Source organism: Cygnus atratus, chromosome 2, assembly GCF_013377495.2.
Source record: "Cygnus atratus isolate AKBS03 ecotype Queensland, Australia chromosome 2, CAtr_DNAZoo_HiC_assembly, whole genome shotgun sequence".
NCBI lineage: Eukaryota > Metazoa > Chordata > Aves > Anseriformes > Anatidae > Cygnus > Cygnus atratus.
In genome coordinates this window covers 116,219,943-116,242,568 of record NC_066363.1, presented here as the reverse complement: position 1 = coordinate 116,242,568, position 22,626 = coordinate 116,219,943, and the positions used below count along the sequence as shown (strand labels likewise).

The 22,626-nt window shown below is 39.0% G+C and overlaps 1 protein-coding gene across 3 annotated transcripts in view; it reads left to right on the top strand.

The window, feature by feature from the left end:
* Positions 1 to 22,626, top strand: part of LOC118251244 (ethanolaminephosphotransferase 1-like) — a 61,408-nt gene that overhangs the window by 14,952 nt on the left and 23,830 nt on the right. For all 3 annotated transcript variants that reach the window (XM_050708936.1, XM_035553184.2, XM_050708935.1), the window contains 4 exons: positions 5,289 to 5,357; positions 9,899 to 10,007; positions 12,102 to 12,176; positions 16,487 to 16,755. In XM_050708936.1, the coding sequence (XP_050564893.1) occupies positions 5,289 to 5,357; positions 9,899 to 10,007; positions 12,102 to 12,176; positions 16,487 to 16,755 (522 nt within the window). The remainder of the gene's footprint in view (positions 1 to 5,288; positions 5,358 to 9,898; positions 10,008 to 12,101; positions 12,177 to 16,486; positions 16,756 to 22,626) is intronic.

Genomic DNA, 22,626 nt, shown 5'->3' with positions numbered 1-22,626 from the left:
TCCTTTGCTAGATACTCTTAGGGTGAATCACAGTCCATCTGTGCCTCAGTCTTGCAACATATACAATGGGGATAATAAAGCCTGTCCTGATTTCATGAAGTTCTTGTGAATTTTAATGAACAGGTTGAATCAGCTGATTTCTGGGCAGGAATGTAAAGCATTGAAAATCTGTTGCTGCTAAGATGAAATCAACACCTACAGAGTCATCATGATGCTAGCAGTTCAGATGTAAACAATTCACAACAGTTCTGCTCTGTATCTCAGAATGGATGTGGCTGTATTGCACAGTGCGGTGCTACCTGGAGTAAGACAACTTAAGTAACAGAGAAGCAATAGTCTGTTAGCATAATAACCAGCTTCAGTTAAAGTAAATCTCTCCCAGCAAGTAATGCAGCTACATTTGTTGCAACTTGCTTTCTTTCCTGACTCTGAAGTTTGTGTAGATATATGTTTTATATTCTTCTTTTCGTTGTAGTCATTCCAAAATTTTATTCTTGGGATACCTCCATAGTGCAGTGCTGGAGAGGGCCAGGGACCCTAGTGAAGATCCAGATGCCTGCCTTGGTTAACGGTTGGCTCACTCTCTTGTTCTTTTTTCTTTTCCAGAAGCTGTCTCCAAGACAATAGCTTTGTTTTGGAAATAGTCCGTTCTGGAGGCATTATACGCCATTATGGGGCTTTCACCATCCTTCAGCACTCTCCCAACATGGGCATTTGGGCCTTTGAACATGCACAACATTCACTCTCCTGCTATGAAAATACCATATTACTGGGTTACGACGTGGTCTCCAGGTTGTTTCAGATCCTTTGAATTGAGATGTACTTCTACTCAATGCTAACCATGTATTAGCTGTGCAGGACCAGGTAGTGCAGCCCCAAGCCCCTCCACCAAGAGCAGTGAGGTGTGGATGTGACCGGTTTGCAGTAACAGGAGGTGTTGCCAAGCTGTGTGGATGTGAGCCAGAGGGTAACATTTGTCACACATTGAGCAGTGAAGTCCTTGGTCACGGAGACTGCTTTGGGGCCACCGACAGGCTGGCTCTGCTCACCCCCTCTGGACCAGTTGCCTCTTGTATTTGCCCATCTTTTTTCTCTCCTGTGTAGCCAAGCCTTTGCTTTGGCTCATTCTCTTTCCTCTCGTTTTCCTTGCTCACTTTTCTTTCCTTAGCCTGCATTTTCTTACTGTTTAAACCTTCATCCTCACCCCTGCCCTTTGCCTTACTCCCCTTGCCTTTCCTCTGAACAGCTCTGGCTTGATGTGCTGGAGCGGCTGGGTGGAGGTCAGCACAGGGAGAGCGTGTCCGACACGTGCTGCACACGTACGTGTGTGCGTGTCTGTGTGCATTGCCGTCTGTGCGTCCTGCCTGCCCTCTGTATCGTCCTCTGGTAGCAGCCATTGCTAACATGGAGAGGAAAAGCAGAAGACTTTCAAGGAGATATCAGCTATCTAAAAAAAAAAAAAAAAAAGTAAACACCACCAGAAGTTATTTTTGAGCCTGGCAGTAAGAAGGAGCTGATCAATGCCATTTTTCCTATTCTCCTGCTACTGCCATTCCCTCCCAACTATTGCAACTTTCTTTTTGTAATAATTAATAGAAGTTTCTGATTAACCCGAGCCCTTCTTCTTCATGTAAGTAAAAGGACAACCAAGACCCCTTTTCTAGTGCAAAAAGGGTTTGCCGGAGAGTGCTTAGCACTTGTATCACTTAAACACCTCCAACAGTCCTGTCCTCCACTTCTGACTTTTAACGTAAGTGCCCTGAAAATGTCCGAGTTATGCAGTAGCAAATGGCAGTACTTTTTTCACGTCATGTTCTGGTATGCTCTCACGTTGACGTTCATTGATCATAATGTGGGCATATTACCAAGTGATTTACTTTTATGGGAAGCTACGACGATTAAACTCCTGAGGATTTAATGACCTTGAGGTTAGTAGATTCTTTGGAGCAGAGCAAAGCGGAGTGTTAAACTGTATAGCAGCTTTTATTTGTTAAATATTATTTTTGCCATGACAGAAAACTGGCAGAATGTTTTTTCTTCCATGTATGTTCCCTTTGGTCTGACTAAAAAAAGTTACTGAATAGGGAAGAGCAAATTTCCATTCATCTTCACGCCTACTGAATGTTCTGTCCCCACCCAGAGGACCGCAGCTCGTCCACAGACGTAGAAATGACCGGGGAGCAGTGTGAGGGTTCTTGAAATGTCTCCAGATGACACAACCTGGCCATCATCCTCATTTTTTTTTTTAGTAACAAATAAAGACTGTTTTGATCCTTGACTTTGGAAACCATAAAGGAAACAAAAGTTGACTGTGTCTTAAGTTTTCCAAAATGTCTCTGTGAGAAGAGAATCATTTTGAATAAATAAAATTTTTCCTTTTTCTCCTGGGAACAAGTAGTTGTTCTGGAAAGCCAGTGAGTACTTTGGGTAGAAAGCATCATTTTGCTGCTGTTATTTAACAAGGATTGTATGATTTTATTCATGACTCTGAAGGGCTGGGGTGAGGAGGAGAAGGAGAAAGCCAAAGAAGAAAGAGCAGGAGGCAAGGTGACATATTGTGCCTTCTTATTTAGGTATGGCTCAATCCACTGAGTTTGCTGGTCAGCAAGTTGTCACATACCTCAAGTAGTCTTCGAGTAACAGCTGAGGTGAGGTAACAAGCAATAGTTACAGAGAAACTTTGGTCTGATTCCTGGACACCTGCAACCTCAATAGCACTAATGAATACTTTGAATTTTCTCCCATTTTCAGTGGATTCCCTTAGTTCTCAGGTGAATTAAATACTAGCTGACTATTCTATTTGCATTGGGATTTTATGGCTTGGTGTTATTGTTATTCTGGCATTAATATAAGCAAATCCTACATCCCAAATCAGACTGGGCTATTCATATGGAAGCTGTGCCATCAAAAGATCAATCAGTTGTAATAACAAGTGTTTGAAAGATAAAGTATAAAATACAGTATGTGGAGTTGCAAATAACAATAACATAATAACATAACAGTGAAAACTTTAACCTGCAAATTGATTGTGCTTACGTGATGTATTTCAGAATTTTAGTATATATTCTGGCAGAAAAGTTGTTGATGACGTAATTATGTCATGTTTTAAATATGGGTGGCAGCAGCAGAGGAAAATGATACACATAAGTGAAACTTCACATATCTTTAGAAAAAATAAGTACACTTCACTAAACTGTACGTTAATCTGCCCTGTCTGACCAGGAGCTGATAGGTGGTTTTTTAGATATTAGTCAGTATCTAAGAATATTCTTGTGTGGTGGCCCCCAGCACATGTTAATCCTGGAGAAGTTCATCCTGGCTGTGGGGAGACCTCACTGCAGCCTTTCAGTACTTAAAGGGAGCTTATAAAAAAGACGGAGAGCGCCTTTTTCTAGGTCAGATTATGATAGGACAAGGGGGAATGGTTTTAAACTAGAAAAGGATAGATTCAGATTAGAGGTTAGGAGGGAATTCTTCACTCAGAGGGTGGTGAGGCACTGGCACAGGCTGCCCAGAGAAGCTGTGGATGCCCCATCCCTGGAGGTGTTCAAGGCCAGGCTGGATGGGGCTTTGGGCAACCTGGTCTGGTGGGAGGTGTCCCTGCCCGTGGCAGGGGGACTGGAACTGGATGGTCTGTAAGATCCCTTCCAACCCAAGCTGTTCTAAGATTCTGTTAATATGTATATGTTCATGACATATAGGTATGTTCTAAGTTTTACAGGCGTGCTACATTTATTATCTGTGATCAAAACAACCACAATTTTAAAAATAACTAAGCAAATATTTTTTTTTTCCAGAAAGTAATTTAAATACATCCTTTGTATGCAGATAGGAAAAGGAAATGTGGTAAAGCCCTCTGTAGGCTGGTACCCTCAGGAGCTCAGAAAGATTGGATGAAAAGTCATAGACTGTGAACTCAAAAATGGAGGCAAGCTGCATTAATCTTTTGTCCTGCTGGCACTTGTGCACTGAAAGCTCTTTGACAACTGAGGTGTGCAGGTTAAGTGTGCGTGTTAAAGCGTGGAGAGTGGGGATACTGAGATAAAGATTAATTTTGCCAGACCTCAGTCACCTAACAGGTGCCTAAGATTAAGATAAGTGTCTAGGCTCCTTTGATGATTAATTAGCTGAAACAGGTATTTCAAGAGCGTAGGCTCATCCCATGTGCAGTTGGCTGAGATAGGTAGATAAATGAACTATAGAGAGAACAAACAATGAGCTATTCGTTAAAGCTAGGTGAAATGAAAGCCATCATCAGCTCTTCCATGTGTGAACACCTTCAACAGATTGTGGTCTAATGAGTCACTATCTTACTCTTATTGCCCGCACACAACATTTGGACAAAGCTGTGTACAGATATATGTGATTCTTTTTGGGAGTCTCATGCATCATGCTAACAACACACGCCATGTATGTTCTTTCAAATTCCATGAATTTCTGAAAGAATTGCATGTCCACCCCAATAAATATAGCTTCTGCTGCTGCAGACCTGCCAGTGCCCAAGAACTTGGCTGTGAACGACATTAGCCATGAAAATCATTCATGTGCATATAGTTCTGGGTGTGTGCTCTGAAATCTGAAGGCAGGCTACGTCTTGATACTGTCCTCTGCGAGAAAGTAGACGACAGCAATTCAAGGCAGGCTGAGATTTCTGAAATACTTTGCAGAAGTTGCAGATATGCACTTACTGGAATTTTAAAAAATATGTAATATTTTTACAACTCTGTCCAATAGGAAAATTTTGTTGTGGTAATGAACTATGCTATTCTAGAACATATTTTTATGGTAATATTATCTTACATTAATTAGCACAATGGAGATATGACTGTGTCCAAAGCTGTGTATCTCTGTGAGATAATATTCCATTTACAACCATATTCCATATGCACTATATTTTTTACACACGAGTAATGAACTGCTGCTGAGGCTATGCATTACTGATGGTGCAAATAAAGATATTAAATAAAAAATCTAAGAAATGCAGAGTCTCATAGGAGAGCGTATAAAATGATTGAGAATTTAAAAGTAAAATGTGATTGCAGAACTGTTTGCCATTGTATCAGCCCAGACCTTTGATTTTGTACATAAAGACACTGGCAAGATAAATGTAAACCAGGTTGGTGCCATTAAATTAAATTAGAGCTGTAAGAATGTTCATCAGAATAAAATAAATTTGCACCAGTCACACCCAGAATTATTGTTCTTAGATGCTGAAGAGCATACAATGGTAAAAAAAAATATGCATTGTTCAGTGCTTTGTTTTGCATCTGTGCTTTTTTTCCTTACAGTACAATGCTGTGGATACAAATCCTTTATCTGTGTATGTTATGCAGCCCATCTGGAACAAAATTATTAAGGTAAGGATCTTATTTAACAGAATATCATGTGATAATGTAAGAATTTATTTTAAGCACAAGAAGTATTTTCATTTAAAGGTACATATTGATTAATAAAGCTGAAATTAGGACATCCATATAAAAGATAACAAATTACTGGACACATAGTTATATAAGATGAATATGTGTGGATTTAGAGGTGTTTTTTTTTTGTGGGAAACAAGGTTTATTTGTTGTGGTTTTTTTTTTTTTTTCTTTTTCTGGTCATTATGCAGCAGGCATCAGTTTCTGTTGCATCTTTCATTAAACAGCTTTGCAGACATTAAAGGGTTTACTTAGCACATACTATTGTTGTACAGCATATGCCACCTAACAACAGCATGGCTTTATCTCTGTGCTGTGCAAGTGATTTTATGCAAGTGCTGTCTCATTTTCTCCCAAGGGTACTTGCTTTAGGGAGCTCGGCATTTCTCTAAGAAGCTGAAAATGAGAGCGGTTACCATGATCACCGTAACGATTGGGAGATGGCATCCCTTGAATGCATTATGATCTGCAGTTTTTAAAAATAAAACTGCTCACAATTATCTTTGCTGTTGTTGGCAAAAGCAGAGGCTTTATCTCAAATAAATATAAACTTTATTGATCTTCAAGGAAGCAATAACTTCTGCACGTCTCTGAAATGGAAATCTTTAGAGTGGAGCAGACTTAAAGGAAGAGTATATGCAAGAAAAATGGATGCATGTGGTCTGCCATGTTTGGGTTTTATAATTCAGCTGTTGCTTATGCTTGGTACAGCAAGAAAATTGTAGCATCTCATTCATTACCTCAATGTAATTTCTTAAACTGTTCATATGTCCTAACTTCAGAATTAAAAAATAACCAGAGCCTGGTATAAAAGGAAGGCAATTCCAAGATGTGAAACTAAATTCAATAATTCAGTTAAGAGAAATTTGTTTCCATTCCCATCCCGATATAGAGGAAAACATTGAGGCAGAGAAGCTCCCCCAGCATTCAGGAGTCCTGTGCAGATGAGGCTTTACTGTGCAGTCATGCTCTGGTTTGGGAGATTCAAAAATATTTGACTGCTGTCAAACTGAAGAGAAAGTATCACCAGAGAAAAACTTCCTTTGGGGTTGAGTTCTTCTAACAGTTGCAGGGTTTTCCGGGCAGGAAAGCATCAATCTGCTTGACAGTCCCTATGGAGCATAGAGTGATAGGCCCCATGAAAAGTGTTTATATATGTTATATAAGCTTACATATGAGGTTTACATACCTTAAACCTCCTTAAATTCTAGCCGAGCAGTATTTTGTTCACTTCTTGCTGGAGGAGAACCCAAAGCAGAGCACAGGGCTGAAAGAGGGCGATCTGAGTGCAGAACCAAGGGCTGGAGCGGGTGCTGTCCTGTCTTTGGCTTCCCCATGGCAGCTGTGCCACCGTGTGTGAAACTATTAACACCTGCATGAAGCTATAGGGTAACAATTAACTTTCTATACGTGCTCTCTAGAATTATTCTGATTATGCAACTATATTTATTCTTAATGAATTAATTCAATGCACAGTCCTTTTGCCTTTAATTAAGATTTGTGTTTTATAATAAAGCACCATCGCTTGCTATTTGATGGATAATGGACAGCATTACTTAGCTCCTATACTCACTGAACCTTCTTCCTGTATTTGTATTCATGAGAAATCACATTTGTGCAGGACAATAAGAGGAAAAGGAGGAAGTCCCCCTAGGATACACAGGTGTATGCCAGCTCCATTGAAGTCAATTAACCGACCCCCCAGTTGCCTTATGAACTTTGATTTTATCATTAGAATCATGCGTGAGTAGAATTTTAGTGGTCTCAAGTGACTTACTTAAAGAATATTTCAAGTTTCACCAGAGCCTTATATAAACACATGTACTTTACAGATTATTATCCACATAGGCAGTTGATTATATTAAAGCATTTGTTGTTTGGATTAAGGCTTTAAGCATGAATGACTGTGGACCCATTAAAAAAGAAATCAGTATTTTGTGGAACTATAAAGAACATTTTGCGAGAGAGCAGATGTTATTCTTCCCAGCGGAGCCTCTGGTTGTATTAATCATGTAGTGCATCAATGCATTAGACTTCTTCTGTCTGTTAATTAGATAATAAAGTTTGGAACGTGTTCTTTTGTAGGATACTAGGATACTGGTAAAGTCAGGCTGCGTTTTTCGAATATGTTTGAGAAGTTAATTTTCACCACCCTGTGATTTCTGAATTGTGAAATAGGGTGATGGTAGCGTAATGCTAACCAAAAGAATAATGGGCATTGACTATAACAAAAGGGATTTTGCAACTGGAATATTTTCCAAATACCTAGACAGATTAGGTCAGTTAGGGATCAAAACAATGACTAACTGGAGGAGAGGCTGTTTTCCTGAGGACTGATCTCTTGTAACTGTTTTTCATTGCAAGTCTGCCAAAGGGATTGCACATGTAACAACATGCTTTGATGGTTTCCTTCCTAAAATACAGGTTAGCAAGAAAGTGGGTTAAAATAATGTCTTCATGTTTGTACTGCATAAGTAGAAATTATTTCCCGTAATAACTTAATAATGATATTGAGGCTATTTAGAATGGTGAACCTAATTAGAAAGCAGACATTTATGGCACCTCACTTTATTCAATTGACAACAATTATTATGAATCATATAGGAGAAATCAATCATTTAAAACAATACATTGGACGGCATCTGTATATCCATGTAAATGGTTCACACAGGAGTTGTCTAGAGGCACTGTTTCGATCCCATTTTAGAGTAAAATAGACCAGTCTAGAATTTCTTCATCAGCATCTGTCCTCATTTCATGTAAGATCACAGACAGCGGACAAATCCGATAACAGAAAATTTGTAACAAACCTCCATTTTACTAAGTTTCTGCATCCTCAGGTATCAAAAAGAGATGTGATGCTGTCACTGCATCCAGAGTGTGCAGTTGCTTTAGTAAGATGAGTTTGTGCAGTGAAGAGAGTTTTTCCTTATATGAACCCTTAAAGGAACTTCAGGAAACATGTGCTATCACTTGTTCTTAGGGATTTAGAATTAGGATTTGATAACTCAGAATTATATATATGTATGTATATATATAGTAGCTGTGTGCATTCCATTATATACTTTAATTACTGTACAATCTGATATACAGTGTTTTAAAATTACTGACAAATTCCTAGTCATAAGGAATACAGCTACCAGATTTTATATTTTTTTCCAATGCTGTTAAGGAAAACATCTAAGAAATGTAACAGAAAAATATTCAGGAATTTTCATCTGATTTTTGAAAGCTTACAGTGTATATTATCAGTTGTATCCATTCTCTTGAATACTATTGTTTGTACGATACTAGCAGAAGGAAGATCTAATTGTGATGGTTAATCTAACAGTCCAATTTCATACAATTTTTTTTTACATAGAAGTAGGAGAGAGGAAATGTAAAATGTATATAAATTAATATCTATTCATCTGTCTGTCCATGTATCTAGTCCAAAGCAATTAACAAAAAGTTTGATTTCAAAACTAATGTTAGTATCTGAAATCATTCTGCTTCATTTTCTGTAATATTTAAACTGTTTCATAATATTTTATAGTGTTGAAGTACATTTCGAGTCCTTAGATGCTGCAAAGAATTTGATTATAAGTCTTCGATATTTTTACATGTTGCATATATTGATATAGTTTTTGAGTTACAGGAGTAGCTGCTATTTAGACAATATTGTTCTGTCTATATATGTTCTGTCTAAAAATCATGTAGACAGTTGTATATATTATTTCAGAAAATATTTTGGAAAAAAATGGGCTACTTGGGAAGAGCGTTACCATAAAGGACCCCTGCTGCAGTGTAAGGAACACCTGAAAGCCACAGGGGATGAGTAGCTGAGAAGGGTTAATGGGACAAGAAATTAGAGGCTTAGGAGGAGACAGAGAGTCCTTTTCAGCACTCTACAAAGTCAAACGAATTAATGTAGTGTTCATAGTTTATGGCTGAAGATGGGGACCCTGCAGAAAGTTACTATCTGGAGAAGTCAGGAGCTATTTGTAATGAGTTCTTCTTAATCTAAAAGTGTCTGTTTTTGTTGATGTTTGGAATTGGAAATTATTAGCATGTTTTAGAAGAGCAAGTTTCCTTGTTGCAGTGTGGGAGTAGAAAGCTTAGCAAAACCCTGCCACCGAGATGCTGAATTGCCACACTGGGGTGCTGTAGGCTTCTTTCAGTTGTTCCATACAAAGCTTCCCTTGGTGTCTGGGCAAATAAGGGATAGCGTATAACAGAGGAAATGCAACATTTTTATGTTACGCTTTTACTGCAGTCACAATGATCAAAGGCAAAAGGGTGGCATTTGAAAATAAATTGCTCCAGAAATTAAAACGGTATTTTACTTTGAAAATGGAAAAACATGCTGTAATATGAATATTGATGATGTCATATACAGACTTCTCCTTTCCTGATAAAAAATATAAAATATTTATTCAAAATAGGACTTTTAATTTGAAAGAGGATTTTTCTTAGATTTTCTTTTTTATTTTTAACAGATTGTGCCTTTGTGGATTGCTCCCAACCTGCTAACATTCTCTGGATTTGTCATGATTTTAGTTAATTATTTTCTAATATCTTTTTATGACTGGGACTACACTGCCTCAGGTAAATATCCTTATATTGTAATTTTTCAGAATTACAGAGCTGCTTCTGTCACACTTCTGAATGATACAGGGGGGAACACATACCTGAATCTCACACTCATTCCCTTAACAGGGCTTCATGTGCGTATAGGAGGGTCTGACCTCACATGTGGCATTATAAATTTAGGTCATTTCATTGGAAAAACTTAATTTCATTCCTAAATATGGGTTTCAGGATGTGCTGTTTGAATTCTATGATAATATCCCATTTTACTTAAAGTGTGTGCCAGGATTTTAATGCACAGTCAAAGAACACCCTAATGTTCTTCATAAAACTTTTGTTGGTTTCACATTTCCTTATACCTGAATCCATGCCTGAATGAGTTAATTTCCCTTTCATTACTCCATAAAAAATTCACCTCCTCTCCATTCAAGACTGCTTCTAGACAAAGAAGAAATAGTTTCTAAACGAATGTTTCTTGAAATTCTCAAAGTCCAAACCTATATTTTCTCCTTATGATAGACCAAGTCAAAAGCTATTTGGAGCTGATTGCTCCTGAGCGTAGGCAATGTTCAATTCTGGACTTCTCAGACCAGTTGTTGAAAAAAGAAGAGTGGTAAGCATCTCCCAGGTGGTTAACATATAAAGATCTTTGCTTTTCTTTAAATTAGACAACTTGGGCAAAGCTTAGCACTTTATTTCCTGAAATAAATTTCTTTGTTACTTTTAATTTCTTGTGCATGTGGTTGGATTTGGGAGGTACTCTGCCGTGAGCTGTTTGTACGTTTATTGCAACAATTCTAGAAGCAGAGATATTTGCTAGCAGTTTTGGTTTAAAAACGATCCTGTATGAGCATCAAATTTTCAGAGGCCATGAATCTCCTGTTACATGTTGTGTAACTACCTACCCTCATACTTAAACACTCGCATTTTATTCCATACAGCTGATAATTACCAAGTTCTGTAATAGTATAGCATCCAGCACTGGTCTCTTGATGGGACGATTTCATCTTGACACATTCCCAGTAGATACATATTGAACTCGAAGGTATTTGAGATTGTGACTAAAGTATGTTCTTCTGTGTGCAGTTTGCAAGCCTGCTCTTGGTTTCACAGGAGCACAGTGTCCATCATTTCTGTATTGATTGAAAACGTTCCTGCAATCTAACGAGTCTTTTGAATATCGGATATCTATTCCATGCAAAGGATCAGGAATAAAAGACTTAATTTCCTGGACAGCTGTTTTTCATTCTGCAGTTTGAAAACGTGTAGCTAGGAGTCAGGAAGTGCCATCTTCTCTTTCACACGGGCAGCGCGAGGTGTTGAGTTGAGAGGAAGGTGCTCGGGAGCGTGCCTTCAGGTGCTGGTTCCGGGCGCACCCCTGGGTGCAAGCGTTTCCTCATGCAGGAACCCCAGGGGGCTTCGCAGAGCTTACTGATGGGTTGCTGCTGGCTCACGATGGAGAATGTTTAATTTGAACAGAACGCTCTTTGGAAAAAAAAGATTGATTTCTTGGAAAATAACCTAGGGCTATTGCTGTCAGAAGAGCAGTGACAGAGCCTCGTGTTCTGTCTAATTCAGCTTTCTTTACCGGATTCATTAAAAATATTAGGCACCTTATCAAAAGGAAAAAAAAAAGGTACTAATATCTGTCGTAGTCTAAGAGCAAAATTTTCCTGTTCAGATCCGTATGTTAAAACTGCCATACAACTGCCATTGGTGCTAATAAAAATGATTAGGCTTAAAAGCTATTATTTTTTTAATATTACATAGACATTAACTATTTTTTGATGGGTATTCTTCCCCTGAGCTGTGAAAATTATTGCTTAGCTTCTATTATTATTTTGTGCAATACTAAAGTCTTTTCAGGACCAAAACCCTTTACTTTATCTTCTTTTCTTTACAGCACAAGTATATTCAAGCCTGGTCATTGTTTGCTTGAAATGGTAGAGCTCACTGATGACCCAAGTTGATTGAAGGTCAAAACCAAATATTTAATTCTGTTTGCCATTGTAGGCTAATCAGTGGCAGCTTGTATCTATGTATATGCATATCTTGGTGGATTGCTTTGATATTAACCACTGCTGTACTGACTCACTACCCAATTTATTTCAGGTACCAGTCCTGGACTTGTTCCGACCTGGGTGTGGCTGTTCAGTGCTTTTACCACCTTTTGTGCTTATGCTTTAGGTAAGGTACAATGGAATGATTCACACATCTGACGTCTTCATGTAGTTTTATCTACTAGTTGCTAGGGCTGATTCCAAGATGAAGAGTTATAGTAAATAAATTATTGCTCTCCAAAATTGTTCTCTGAGATGAAAACAAAAAAAAAAAACAAAACAAAACCAATAAGATTAAAGAAAAAACACAACAATTTTTAATGATATATTAAAGCTTCTATGACTACAGCTCTTATCTCTAAAGTTCATTTTTTTTAGAGGAACAATAGAAATCATTGCATAGCAGCAGTCGTTGCTATTTGGTTTCATAAAAATCCTTGGCATGCAGCAGTGACATTCTGAGAAGGTACCTGACACTTTTATTAACAGAGAGTGCTTTCAAAGACAGGGAAAATAAAGGACAAAGCAGAGAAAAAGGAAAATGAATGTAGCATTTTAACCTAGCATTTAAGGCACTTCGGTGCTTATGGTGTGTGTCAAGAGTGATGGTATGACTGGGGTGACCAGCCTGAGCTTCTCATAGAGATATCTTTTTTCTTTTCCCCCCTCTGTGGCTGTTTTTCTTCAATAACACCTTTACATCATTTTCTGTTTCAAATTCCATATTTACTTTTACAGCATACTGATATTTCTAGGTCCATTACACTTTGCTGTGCAGTTTTGTGAAGCTACACCTCAGTGAGTTCAGATGTAGATATGGACTGATGCACATCTTGGAGTGACACGGACATCAGATGGATGTCTTGCTTTCTCTGCAAAGCTAACTCATGCCAAACTAGAGCATGGAGCTTCAGAGCTCCTTCTGGGGGGACTCAGGCTGGTATGTTTACATGGACTACACTGCGCTGTGCAAGTGTGTCAGCTCTTTTGGAGCTGGTTCCTGTAAGGACCTTCATTGCACAGTGTAGCCATATATTTGCATGCCATAGTTAAGATATCTGGGCTAGATACAAAGGTGTTCTACATGTACACTGCAGTGCTGGGCAAAGATTCTGGCCACTTTTGATACCAGACCTGTGCATGTAGAGACATCTTCATTAACCTGGGTGTATCCCATTGTGCATACATCTCTCTCTATATTCTGAATACGTTGGCATTTTACATTCAAGTGGGAGTTTGGGCCAAAATTATTTTGTCCAGAATTTCTTTGTGTTTGTATCTTAAAAATCATTGGGACAACCATCACTTGAAGTAGATTACCAGTCAGATTTCCCTAACAGCTCTCTCTAATCATTAGCAGCAGCAGTAGTTTCTTTTGTGAAAACCATTTGTTTTGTAACTGTAGGAAATGTCATGAAGTGGCTATTGTTTCATAAATAGGAATTCCATATTGGAGCTGTTATTGTATGACACCCCAGAAAGCTCTTTGGAAATTTAGCTTCTGAGGTTCTTAATGGGGATGCTATTTACCAGTGAGGCCTATAGTTCCGAATGCTTGGAAGGCTAGGAGTATGATGTTGACAGTCAAAGCCATAATGAACTGATGTATATGTAGATTTTTGTGTCTGCTGTCCAAGCCACTTTATGAAATATTTAGTCTCAGGTTTAATTCTCCATGGCCAAAGTTTTCCCATTGGAAGATTGCAAAGAGCCATAATAACTAACCAGATATGCAACTTAAGTCTCTCTCAGCTTCTTTTTAATGACACAGTTACTTTCTCCAAATTTCCTGGTATGTTGCTCTTTTTTCCCATTTATTAAGGTGGTTTGGTATATTTTCCCTTTCCATAAAATTGAATGCTTTTAGCTATTATTTTGAATTCCAATATTTAAAAGTGATGTAATCTTTAATAAAACTGAATATTTATAAACCTTCCTGAGACAAAATATAAGAATTCTAAAGCAACGGAAACGTGGGGCAATGTATGTCCTCTTGAACATACACTGTCCTTGAACTTGTCCTTGAACATACACTGTTATTGGCATGAATGATTTCAAAATGACACCTAAAACAGAAAATATTGTTGATATGGACATATAATTTCATGGATGTATTAGAATGAGTCCAGAGGAGGGCCACAAATGTGTTCAAAGGGCTGGAGCACCTCTCCTATGAAGACAGGCTGAGGGCACTGGGGTTGTTAAGCCTGGAGAAGCGAAGGCCCTGGGGAGACCTTATAGCGGCCTTCCAGCACCTAAGGGGGCCTACAGGAAAGCAGAGGTTGGTGAGGCACTGGCACAGGCTGCCCAGAGAAGCTGTGGTTGCCCCATCCCTGGAGGTGTTCAAGACCAGGTCGGTTGGGGCTTTGGGCAACCTTGTCTGGTGGGAGGTGTCCCTGCCCATGGCAGGGTGGTTGGAACTGGGGGATCTTTAAGGTCCTTTCCAACCCAAACCATTCTGTGACTTTATGATTCTATGATATCTTGAAAAGCTAGTGAAACCATGTGGAAAAGGTGTATAAAGATTTCATGAAAACAGTTTAATGCATGTATTATAAAGTTCCCATGTTTCTCCCCATGTCTGCTATAATTAGAAGTTCTGTATTTCTTGACACTATTATGAGTCTAAGAGTTTTTAATAAATTGTCCCTACAACATGAAAACCATTGTTTCATGATGATGTACATACTTTAGTATCTAATGTGAGTATTTTTTGTGACAACCTAAAATAATGTATGAATAGAGGAATCTTTTTTTCATTCTCATTTTAAAAAAGAATCACCCCTATGACTGAATTCTCTTGAAATATGAAAGACCATATAATACTTAGGAATGCTTAGGTATCTATTTGCTACTTAAGTTTAAGAAGCATCCTTTAGTAGAGTAAAGAATTTCTACATTTATACTACACTATTCAAGTAACCTCAAGTTTATACGCAACTTTCTCTCTGTACATTTCAGTAAGATGCTGTTAATTCAATGGCAATGTTAATGGAGAGAGAATATGGCTCAAGACGGGGGCAAGACATGTTTGAAATCTCCTATGAGATCTTTAATTTTTAAAGTTATGAGAACTGTCTCAAGAGCTTTGTATTTGACTTGAGGATATCTCACAGCTGTTTAGGTATTACAGTAGGGAGATCGTCTAAAATCTGTGACAAAATGAAATTCCATGTTTTCCTGGTTTAGATCCCTGAAGTATATTTACATTGAACAAAACCCAGAGTGTTGCCAAATAATCCAGAGAAGTAAGTAGCACGTGATCTGTAGCAGCTGTGGATTCTTTGGTCTCACTTTGCTGAATTGTCCCTTCAGTCAGTTATGGGTTAATAATGCTATCAATAGCTAATAATTGTTAGCTATAGTACCTGCCAAGTAACATAAAAAAAAATCTTTTCCCTGTTATTACAGTGAGCAATTTGTGTAAGATTTGTTCCGTTTACTTTTTCCAAAGAGGTTCAACCTGTGTATTTACATTTCCTCAGAGAAAAAACTACTTCTAAAATGCTCACCAGTGCAGTTACAGAGTGGAGGCTAAGGGTTTGACAATACAGCCAAGAAAAGATACAGCTGCTAGACCTTCCTCCTTCTCCCTGCCTTCCCCGTCCCTCCTTTGTGCCACCTCCACTGCTTTTCATACACTCGCAGAGCCAGCTCTGTTTAGTGAACCAGAACCAGAAAAAAACTTCATGTTTGGCTGTGGGTCCTCCCCTGCTCAATGGCAATGAATTCTCAGATTGACTCAAGCCACACTGTCAAACTGTATTGCAGAGTGAGGTCCACTACAGTGTTTAGGCATCTTTCACTTAAGCGATCAACACGTAACTCAGCTTAACAGTAAGGTACTCTTGTGTCCTAAGATTTCAGCCAAAATTCTCTTTAAAATAGCTTATATAGGCACAGACACAAATAAGTTTTGTGAAATTGGCTCCATTTAACTGTTAGTCATTGGGTCATTTAGCATCAGGTAGCACAAATGCCTTAGTGAATCTATCCCACAAGCATGCTCTGTGAGTCTGAAGTCTCAGAAGGTCCACAACACCAATGGACAGTTGTGGAGCCAAATGGACACATTTCTGTGCTTTTATTGAGAAGCTGGTTGCATGGACTGACATAAAAGTGTGTTAAGGCCACTAGGGACAAGTAATTATGAATGTCTTTCTAAAGCATGTAAGGATGGTGGCATTCAGTAGAAGAACTGAGGTAAGGACAACGTTACATGAGAACTGAGACAAATATTTTATGACCAATACTGACGTGCTGGTATTGAAAAGACTATTGTGCCTCCATTTGCTGTCATCAGTGTATTTTTCCCATGTTATATATAGCAGTGAATTGTAGGTAAGTATATATATATAGTAAAGTCTATGTGAAGAAAGTTAACTTCTCTTGTTGTGCTCTAATTCTTTCTTTCTTTTCCTTTTGCAACCCTTTCAGACTCCATAGATGGGAAACATGCTCGAAGGACTCAGTCCAGTAGTCCTCTGGGAGAACTATTTGACCACGGGCTGGATAGCTGGGCTACCTCCATTTTTGTGCTCTCTTTTTTTTCTGTCTGTTCCTGTGACAATGGGAAGACTGGAGTTTCTGTATATACAATGTATATGTATTTAAGCATTGTCTTGTTTAACTTTATGTGTTCACACTGGGAGAAATATAACACGGGAGTTCTTTTTCTTCCTTGGGGATACGATCTAAGCCAAGTGGTAAGTATTTATCATTCCCGTTTTATTTTTATTTTTTTAACTATGTTAGTGTTTTCATAATATTACAGAAATAGAAAAATATAGCTCAAGGCAAATGTATTTGGCTGAGAGTTTGAATGTGAAATAGCATAACCCTAGAAGTAATTCAAAAAATTTCCTGCATTTGCAAAGAAGGGAAATTCTCAAGCAAATTGTCAGCATCAGGGATTCATTGCCTTGCAGGAAAAAGAAAAAACTTGCAGCAAGCCTAGCAGCCAGATGGCATGCGTGAGAATGTCATTTAACTGCATTTGATTTGTGATATTAACAAAAATCATTATGCTCTCTAAAGCCATAAGCAATTTTCCCACAAACACTAGGTTCTGAGGCACTATGCAGATTAGTCCAAACAGTGTTTATTAACAGTAATTATACAGTTATACATCGCTAGACCTGACCGATTCTACCACCTCTTACGTAGCACTTGGTAATGTAAATAGCGTTGTACTGTACGGCGAGCGTTAACTGTCGTCGAGTGACTTCTACACTTATGGAAAAGTCACACTGTTGAAGGTCTCCTCTTTGGGCATGGTGTAACACAAATAACCTGTCAGTCCACAGCCAGTTCACAGGTGACTCCTTGCCTGGCTTACAGCCCTGCCGTGAGGTGGGCCTCTTGAGAAACATGCCCAAATGCACAAGTGAGTAGTAGCAGTAGTAGCAGCAGCAGCTTCGTTGCATCGCCAAGGGGCCAGTGCTTGGATTTTGGGGCTAACTAGCTTCTGAGATAGCCAGGCTCTTGCAGCCTGAAGAGCACACTCCCAGTCTTCTCGGCTTCCTGTCACAGGCATGAGATGAAAGGTACAGCCAACTCTACATAATTGAAAAGAAGTTTGACAGACGTTCAAATACGTGTTTTAATGGAAATAGAGTATTTGAATTAATGGCTGCAGATGTACTGCTGTAAACATAATCAGAATCCAGTGGTTTGAGAACAGCTCGGAGACGGTGGTCCAGCTGTGGCGCATCTGTTTCATCCCCCAGAAAATCGGCTCTGGGAGAAGGAGTTGGCTCAGGACTAAGACATTAGGCAGCCAGCTGGTCTGCAAGTTTCAGCCATAGCTCTGTAAGGCTTCTTAGTGAAGTTCCTTCGGCCGGAGAGGAGTGGCTGTGTTCATACTGATTTCACTTGTTGCTTGAATGACCACTGTAGGTATAAATGGGCATATGTAGAAAGCTTTTTTTGATTGCTGCAGCATCAGAACTGTATTAGTGCTTAAACGTGAGTGGATATCAACTAATGGAGCAGTACTGTGCACTCTGCCGGTGCTTTTAGTGACCTAGGCCTCTGTGACAGCTTTCCCATCTGGAAAATAATGCTAATAACACTTCCCTGCCTCACAGATTTGTGGTAAGGCTTAATTTCAGTTAAGTTTGTCAACTGTTTTGGTTAACTCGGATGCAAGGTGCTAACGAGTATTATTTCCTGTTTCCCTTTGATGCTGGATTGCTGTCCAGGATGCTTTCTTTCTAGTAACTTCTGTGGTGATTTTTTTTTTTACAGTCAAAATGATAAACATACAAATGTAAAGATTTTTTAATGCTTTTTAGTACAACCATCAACAGTGGTGCTCTGTAAGTCAGTTTTCCTATCTGTAAAAATTAGCTTTTGTAGTTGTCGTTTTCTGTAAACAAAAAAGCAATATATAACTTGTAGATCAAGGTAGTATTTTTTTTTCTTTATTCATTAGTACAAACTAAATACTATGCACACCAGAAAGCCCATACATATTTTTTTTCCAACTGTTCTAAGCAGTCTGGTAAAAGATTTTAATTATCCACCAGACATTGCCTTGGTCTTTTTTCTTTTGTTTTGTAAACCAGTTCAGCAATGTCATATGATGTGTGCACTAATAAATGTAGCTCTTCATCTCCAGCTACTGAAGGAGAGGATATGGAGGACAGTAGCAAATGGCTAACGATAAATAGTAAAGTTAATGTTACCCTTGCAGTTTTTTTGTTTGTTTGGCTGGTTTGGTTTCCCCACTACTTATCTGCCAGACATTGCCACAGTTGCTTGCAGAGGAAGAGGGTGAGGAAGCACTCGCAGGCTGCTTTCAGGCCGATTCCAGGCGGTTAGCTCTTGGTTTCCTCCATGGCATTCCTACCAGGCTGCCTCTGGGCTCTCTCTTAAATAATTTCACCGGTGATACGATGCTATCGCTTTGGCATGCCAGACATGCAGGTGGTCTGGTCCCCTACTTCTGCTTTTAAAATGTACGGCATCCAGGGACTTCGGACTTCATTATCGTCACAAAGCTCAGGAATACTGTAATTAAGGTAAGCGTGCGGATAAGTGACTGTTGACCTTAATGAAAACATAACTGGCAGGTAGCTTCCCAGGACACTGCTGCTGAGTCAGCTCCGTTGTATATAAAGAGAGGCAGCCCTCTCTGACCGGCTCTGCGTTAGCTGTGGTATTAAAAGAGCTGTTGTTCATCAGGAAAAAGTGCCTCATTATGAACAGAGAAATTTGTGGGACTTCTGCAGATCACACTTTTTTGTGACTTGATGACTCATCAGAACTGGTAACCTAATTACGGGAGCTGGGCTGTAGCTGGCATTCCAATTAGCTTTGATTAGAGCAGACAGCCATTTATAGGAAGCTGTGTCGTGTAAACTTGAAAAATGGCTGTGATCGGTCTGAAAGAGCTGGTCAGAGGGCTGCTGTGTTTGTGGGCCGAGCATCTGCAGCAGTGGGAGCTCTTCCCCACTCTCCTCCCCCCGGCACAAAGCTGTCCTGTGCTTGTCCTCTGCAGGCAGGGAGAGATGCAGAGGAGCGGCCTCCTGTTACCATATCGTCCAGACAGTTTTTGATATGTTTTCAAGTGAGCACACCTATTAGAAACCACCAAAGTCATGGCTTAAAAAGAAACCCCGGGTACTTTCTGTGGGAAATTATCTCAGATACATCTTGTGAAAATTATCACTTTTTTTTCCTTTTTTTTTTCTTTTTTTTTTTTTTTTCTGGTCACAAGCCCAACCAAAGAAAGCTAGTATAATACCTGCAAATTAAGTTTCTTGGAGACAAAAGGACAAAGCTTTCCTGAGAAATGACAATTTTGGGCTTCCTGCCATGTGTTAATTTTTACAGACATTCCCTTGGTTATTTAAAAATCTGTTTTCCCCTGAAAAATGTAGTATTACCTAATTCTGCTGTGGCTTTTTATAAGCCACTGCAGTTGAGTCCATAGGAGGGGAGCAGAGTATTCATTGTTCTTTAATGTGATGCTGTGATACCTCTGCTGACATCGGTGCTGTAAGCTTTACACCTGCCTTAAGTGTAACAGGGACGTACCCTTCGTTTTCTTAAATACCAGATTAAAAGTGAAAATAAGAACCCTGTTAGAACTGCAGTGACTCAGGTGGCTTGCACATTCCCTCCTCTCACTATTCCCAGCCAAGAGGGCAAGCTGGAAAAAAAATAAAAAAGAAAAAAAGCAGGAAAGCACAAACATCAGATGTGAAAGGAAGCAGGCAGCTCTTTGCTCTCTCCAGCACTGCTCTGCCACTGCCAGGAGTGGATGGCCAGAAGCTCTGTGTATGGTAGAGCCTGATGGCACGGAGATGCAGACCACAAGCCCCAGGTTTTCAGTCTGAGGTGCTTCCCTTGTTGGTTCCCATGTCTGCTTGCCTGCCTGGGACAGTCCCACCTACAGTCCCAGCGAGAAAACTCTGCTTGCCCTGAAACTCCAAATAAATGAAGTGTATGACACGGGCAGCAATGTCAACATTGTAGAACTTGCTTTTGTCCTTTCTTTCAGTATCTGTCATAACATGGGAAGGAGACTTTTGGATGCTATGTGCCAGGTTTTCCTATGACAAGCAGTTTGCGAAACTTATGCTGCAATATTTTAAATATCCCCTTTTCCCGGGAAGTGCTGTGGCAGCCAGTGTTTCAGCAATCAACAAAGAAATCCAGAGCAATGCACATCACAGCTGTTAAAAATGTCCGTCTCCTCTGAGGGACAAAAAAAAGTCTATTAAAAAAATAAATAAAGATGTGCATCTGTCAATCTTTGGTCACATTATCAGAATTTAGTGTCCTTCTATTTCAGGTTAAATAAAACATTTACCTTCAGCATTTTTCTAAGAAAAAAATAAGTGACTGTTTTTCTGGTGAAGAAGTAATATTTATCATTATTTAGTTTAAAGGTAGGAGTGCACTGGAGTGCTTCATGTTTACTCTTAGGAAAATGTCATATTTTATATTCAGGAGAAAACATAAACTTGTATTTTAAATGACTTTGCTCTCTAGATGTTCAGTTTGAGTACTGTGTTAATGGAAGGCATTTCAAGACACGATCAATTAATATTATTGTAATATGCTAGCGAAACTGAATATTACAGTAAAATTACTATCGTTTTGGTAGAATCATAAAAATTTAAAAGCATAGTGTATTTTAAAAAATGATGAGGAAATGTTTGATTTTTCTTGTGTAGTACAACATGCAGCATATTGATGAGCATGTGTGCAGAACACATTAACCTACAAATTAACACCATCTATTTTTTTGTCAGCAGTAAGTACTATTGCCTCATAGATGAGGCCTTGGCAAACCAAAAATTGGCCTGGTCAAGATGCTGCAGAATCCAATACTGTATATGTCTGACACTCACTTGCAATACAATCCTTACTTGTGTTATTTAATTTGGACTTCTCATTTTGCAAAATGTTTTAATTACGTGTACTTGCTAAATACAAGCTTTACATCTGAGAAGTCCTAAATCCAATCAATGTCAGAGATGGGAATAAAAAACCTGGCCATCTTTTCACAAGTAGAATTGTTCAGTTGCACTTAGGAACACAACTTTACATTACATTTATATATGTATGTATGTATTTGTTTATTTTTACCAGCAGTGCCTTTTAAAACAGCCTCATGTTTATACAGCTTATCAACGTACTTAACTTTTGTCTAATAATTCTGACAATCTTCAATTTTTGCTAATACAGCTTAGATCAAGGGACACAGCCAGTTTCTCATCTTCCCAGCTTTCTAAAGGAGATCTGCGAGAGTGCTGCAGTTAAGTCAATGTGGTGGTTGTTATGAATTTCAGTGATGCTGGGGCCTCAGTTAAAATTCTCTAAAAAATGAAATACCACAGAGCTGAAGCCAGAGAGTGTTTCTCATAGACAACATCTGCTCAATGAGAGACAATCTCAGCCTGTGAGCGCTGAATCACCGAGTCCCAAGGCGCAGGGATTCCCTAGAGAGCCTGTTGCATCAACGCTCCTGTTCCTAGAGGTGTGCTGGCATCTGACAGCGATACTCATGAATGTACTGCCAAAAATACTGACTGTTATAGTGGATAATACTGAAGTTCCCCTTTCATCACTTGCCAAAAATATCTGTTCAGAATTCAACGTGTGAGGGTAAATTCAGGCTCTGTCAAAGCCAGTTGGAGTTTTGCCCTCAACTCTTTTGGGGCCAGGAGTCCAACCGTCACGTCTTATGGATAACATAATGCAATTTCTTTAGGAAGCCAAATGTTAGCTCTGTTGTACTAGGTTGTAAAACCCATTGTACGCATCCTTCATTTAGACCAATTTTTTTTCAATGGCCCACGCTAGGATTTTCGTACTAGTGCCTGCTTTTCTCCATTGCAGATCTCTTGCTTTTTCTTGCACAGGCAGTTCATTCATGCAGTCCTGCAGTGCCCCATTCAAGCAAATTCTTTGCAAGTTATGTAATGGTAGGGCAAGAATCTCGCATTTAGATACAGAGAAGTGAAGTCAAATAAAGCAACATCTAAATGTAATAGGAAGTTTAATCAACAGCAGTGTTCTGCTGCTAATCCGTGATCTTAGCCTGTTATCTAGAAAAAAGA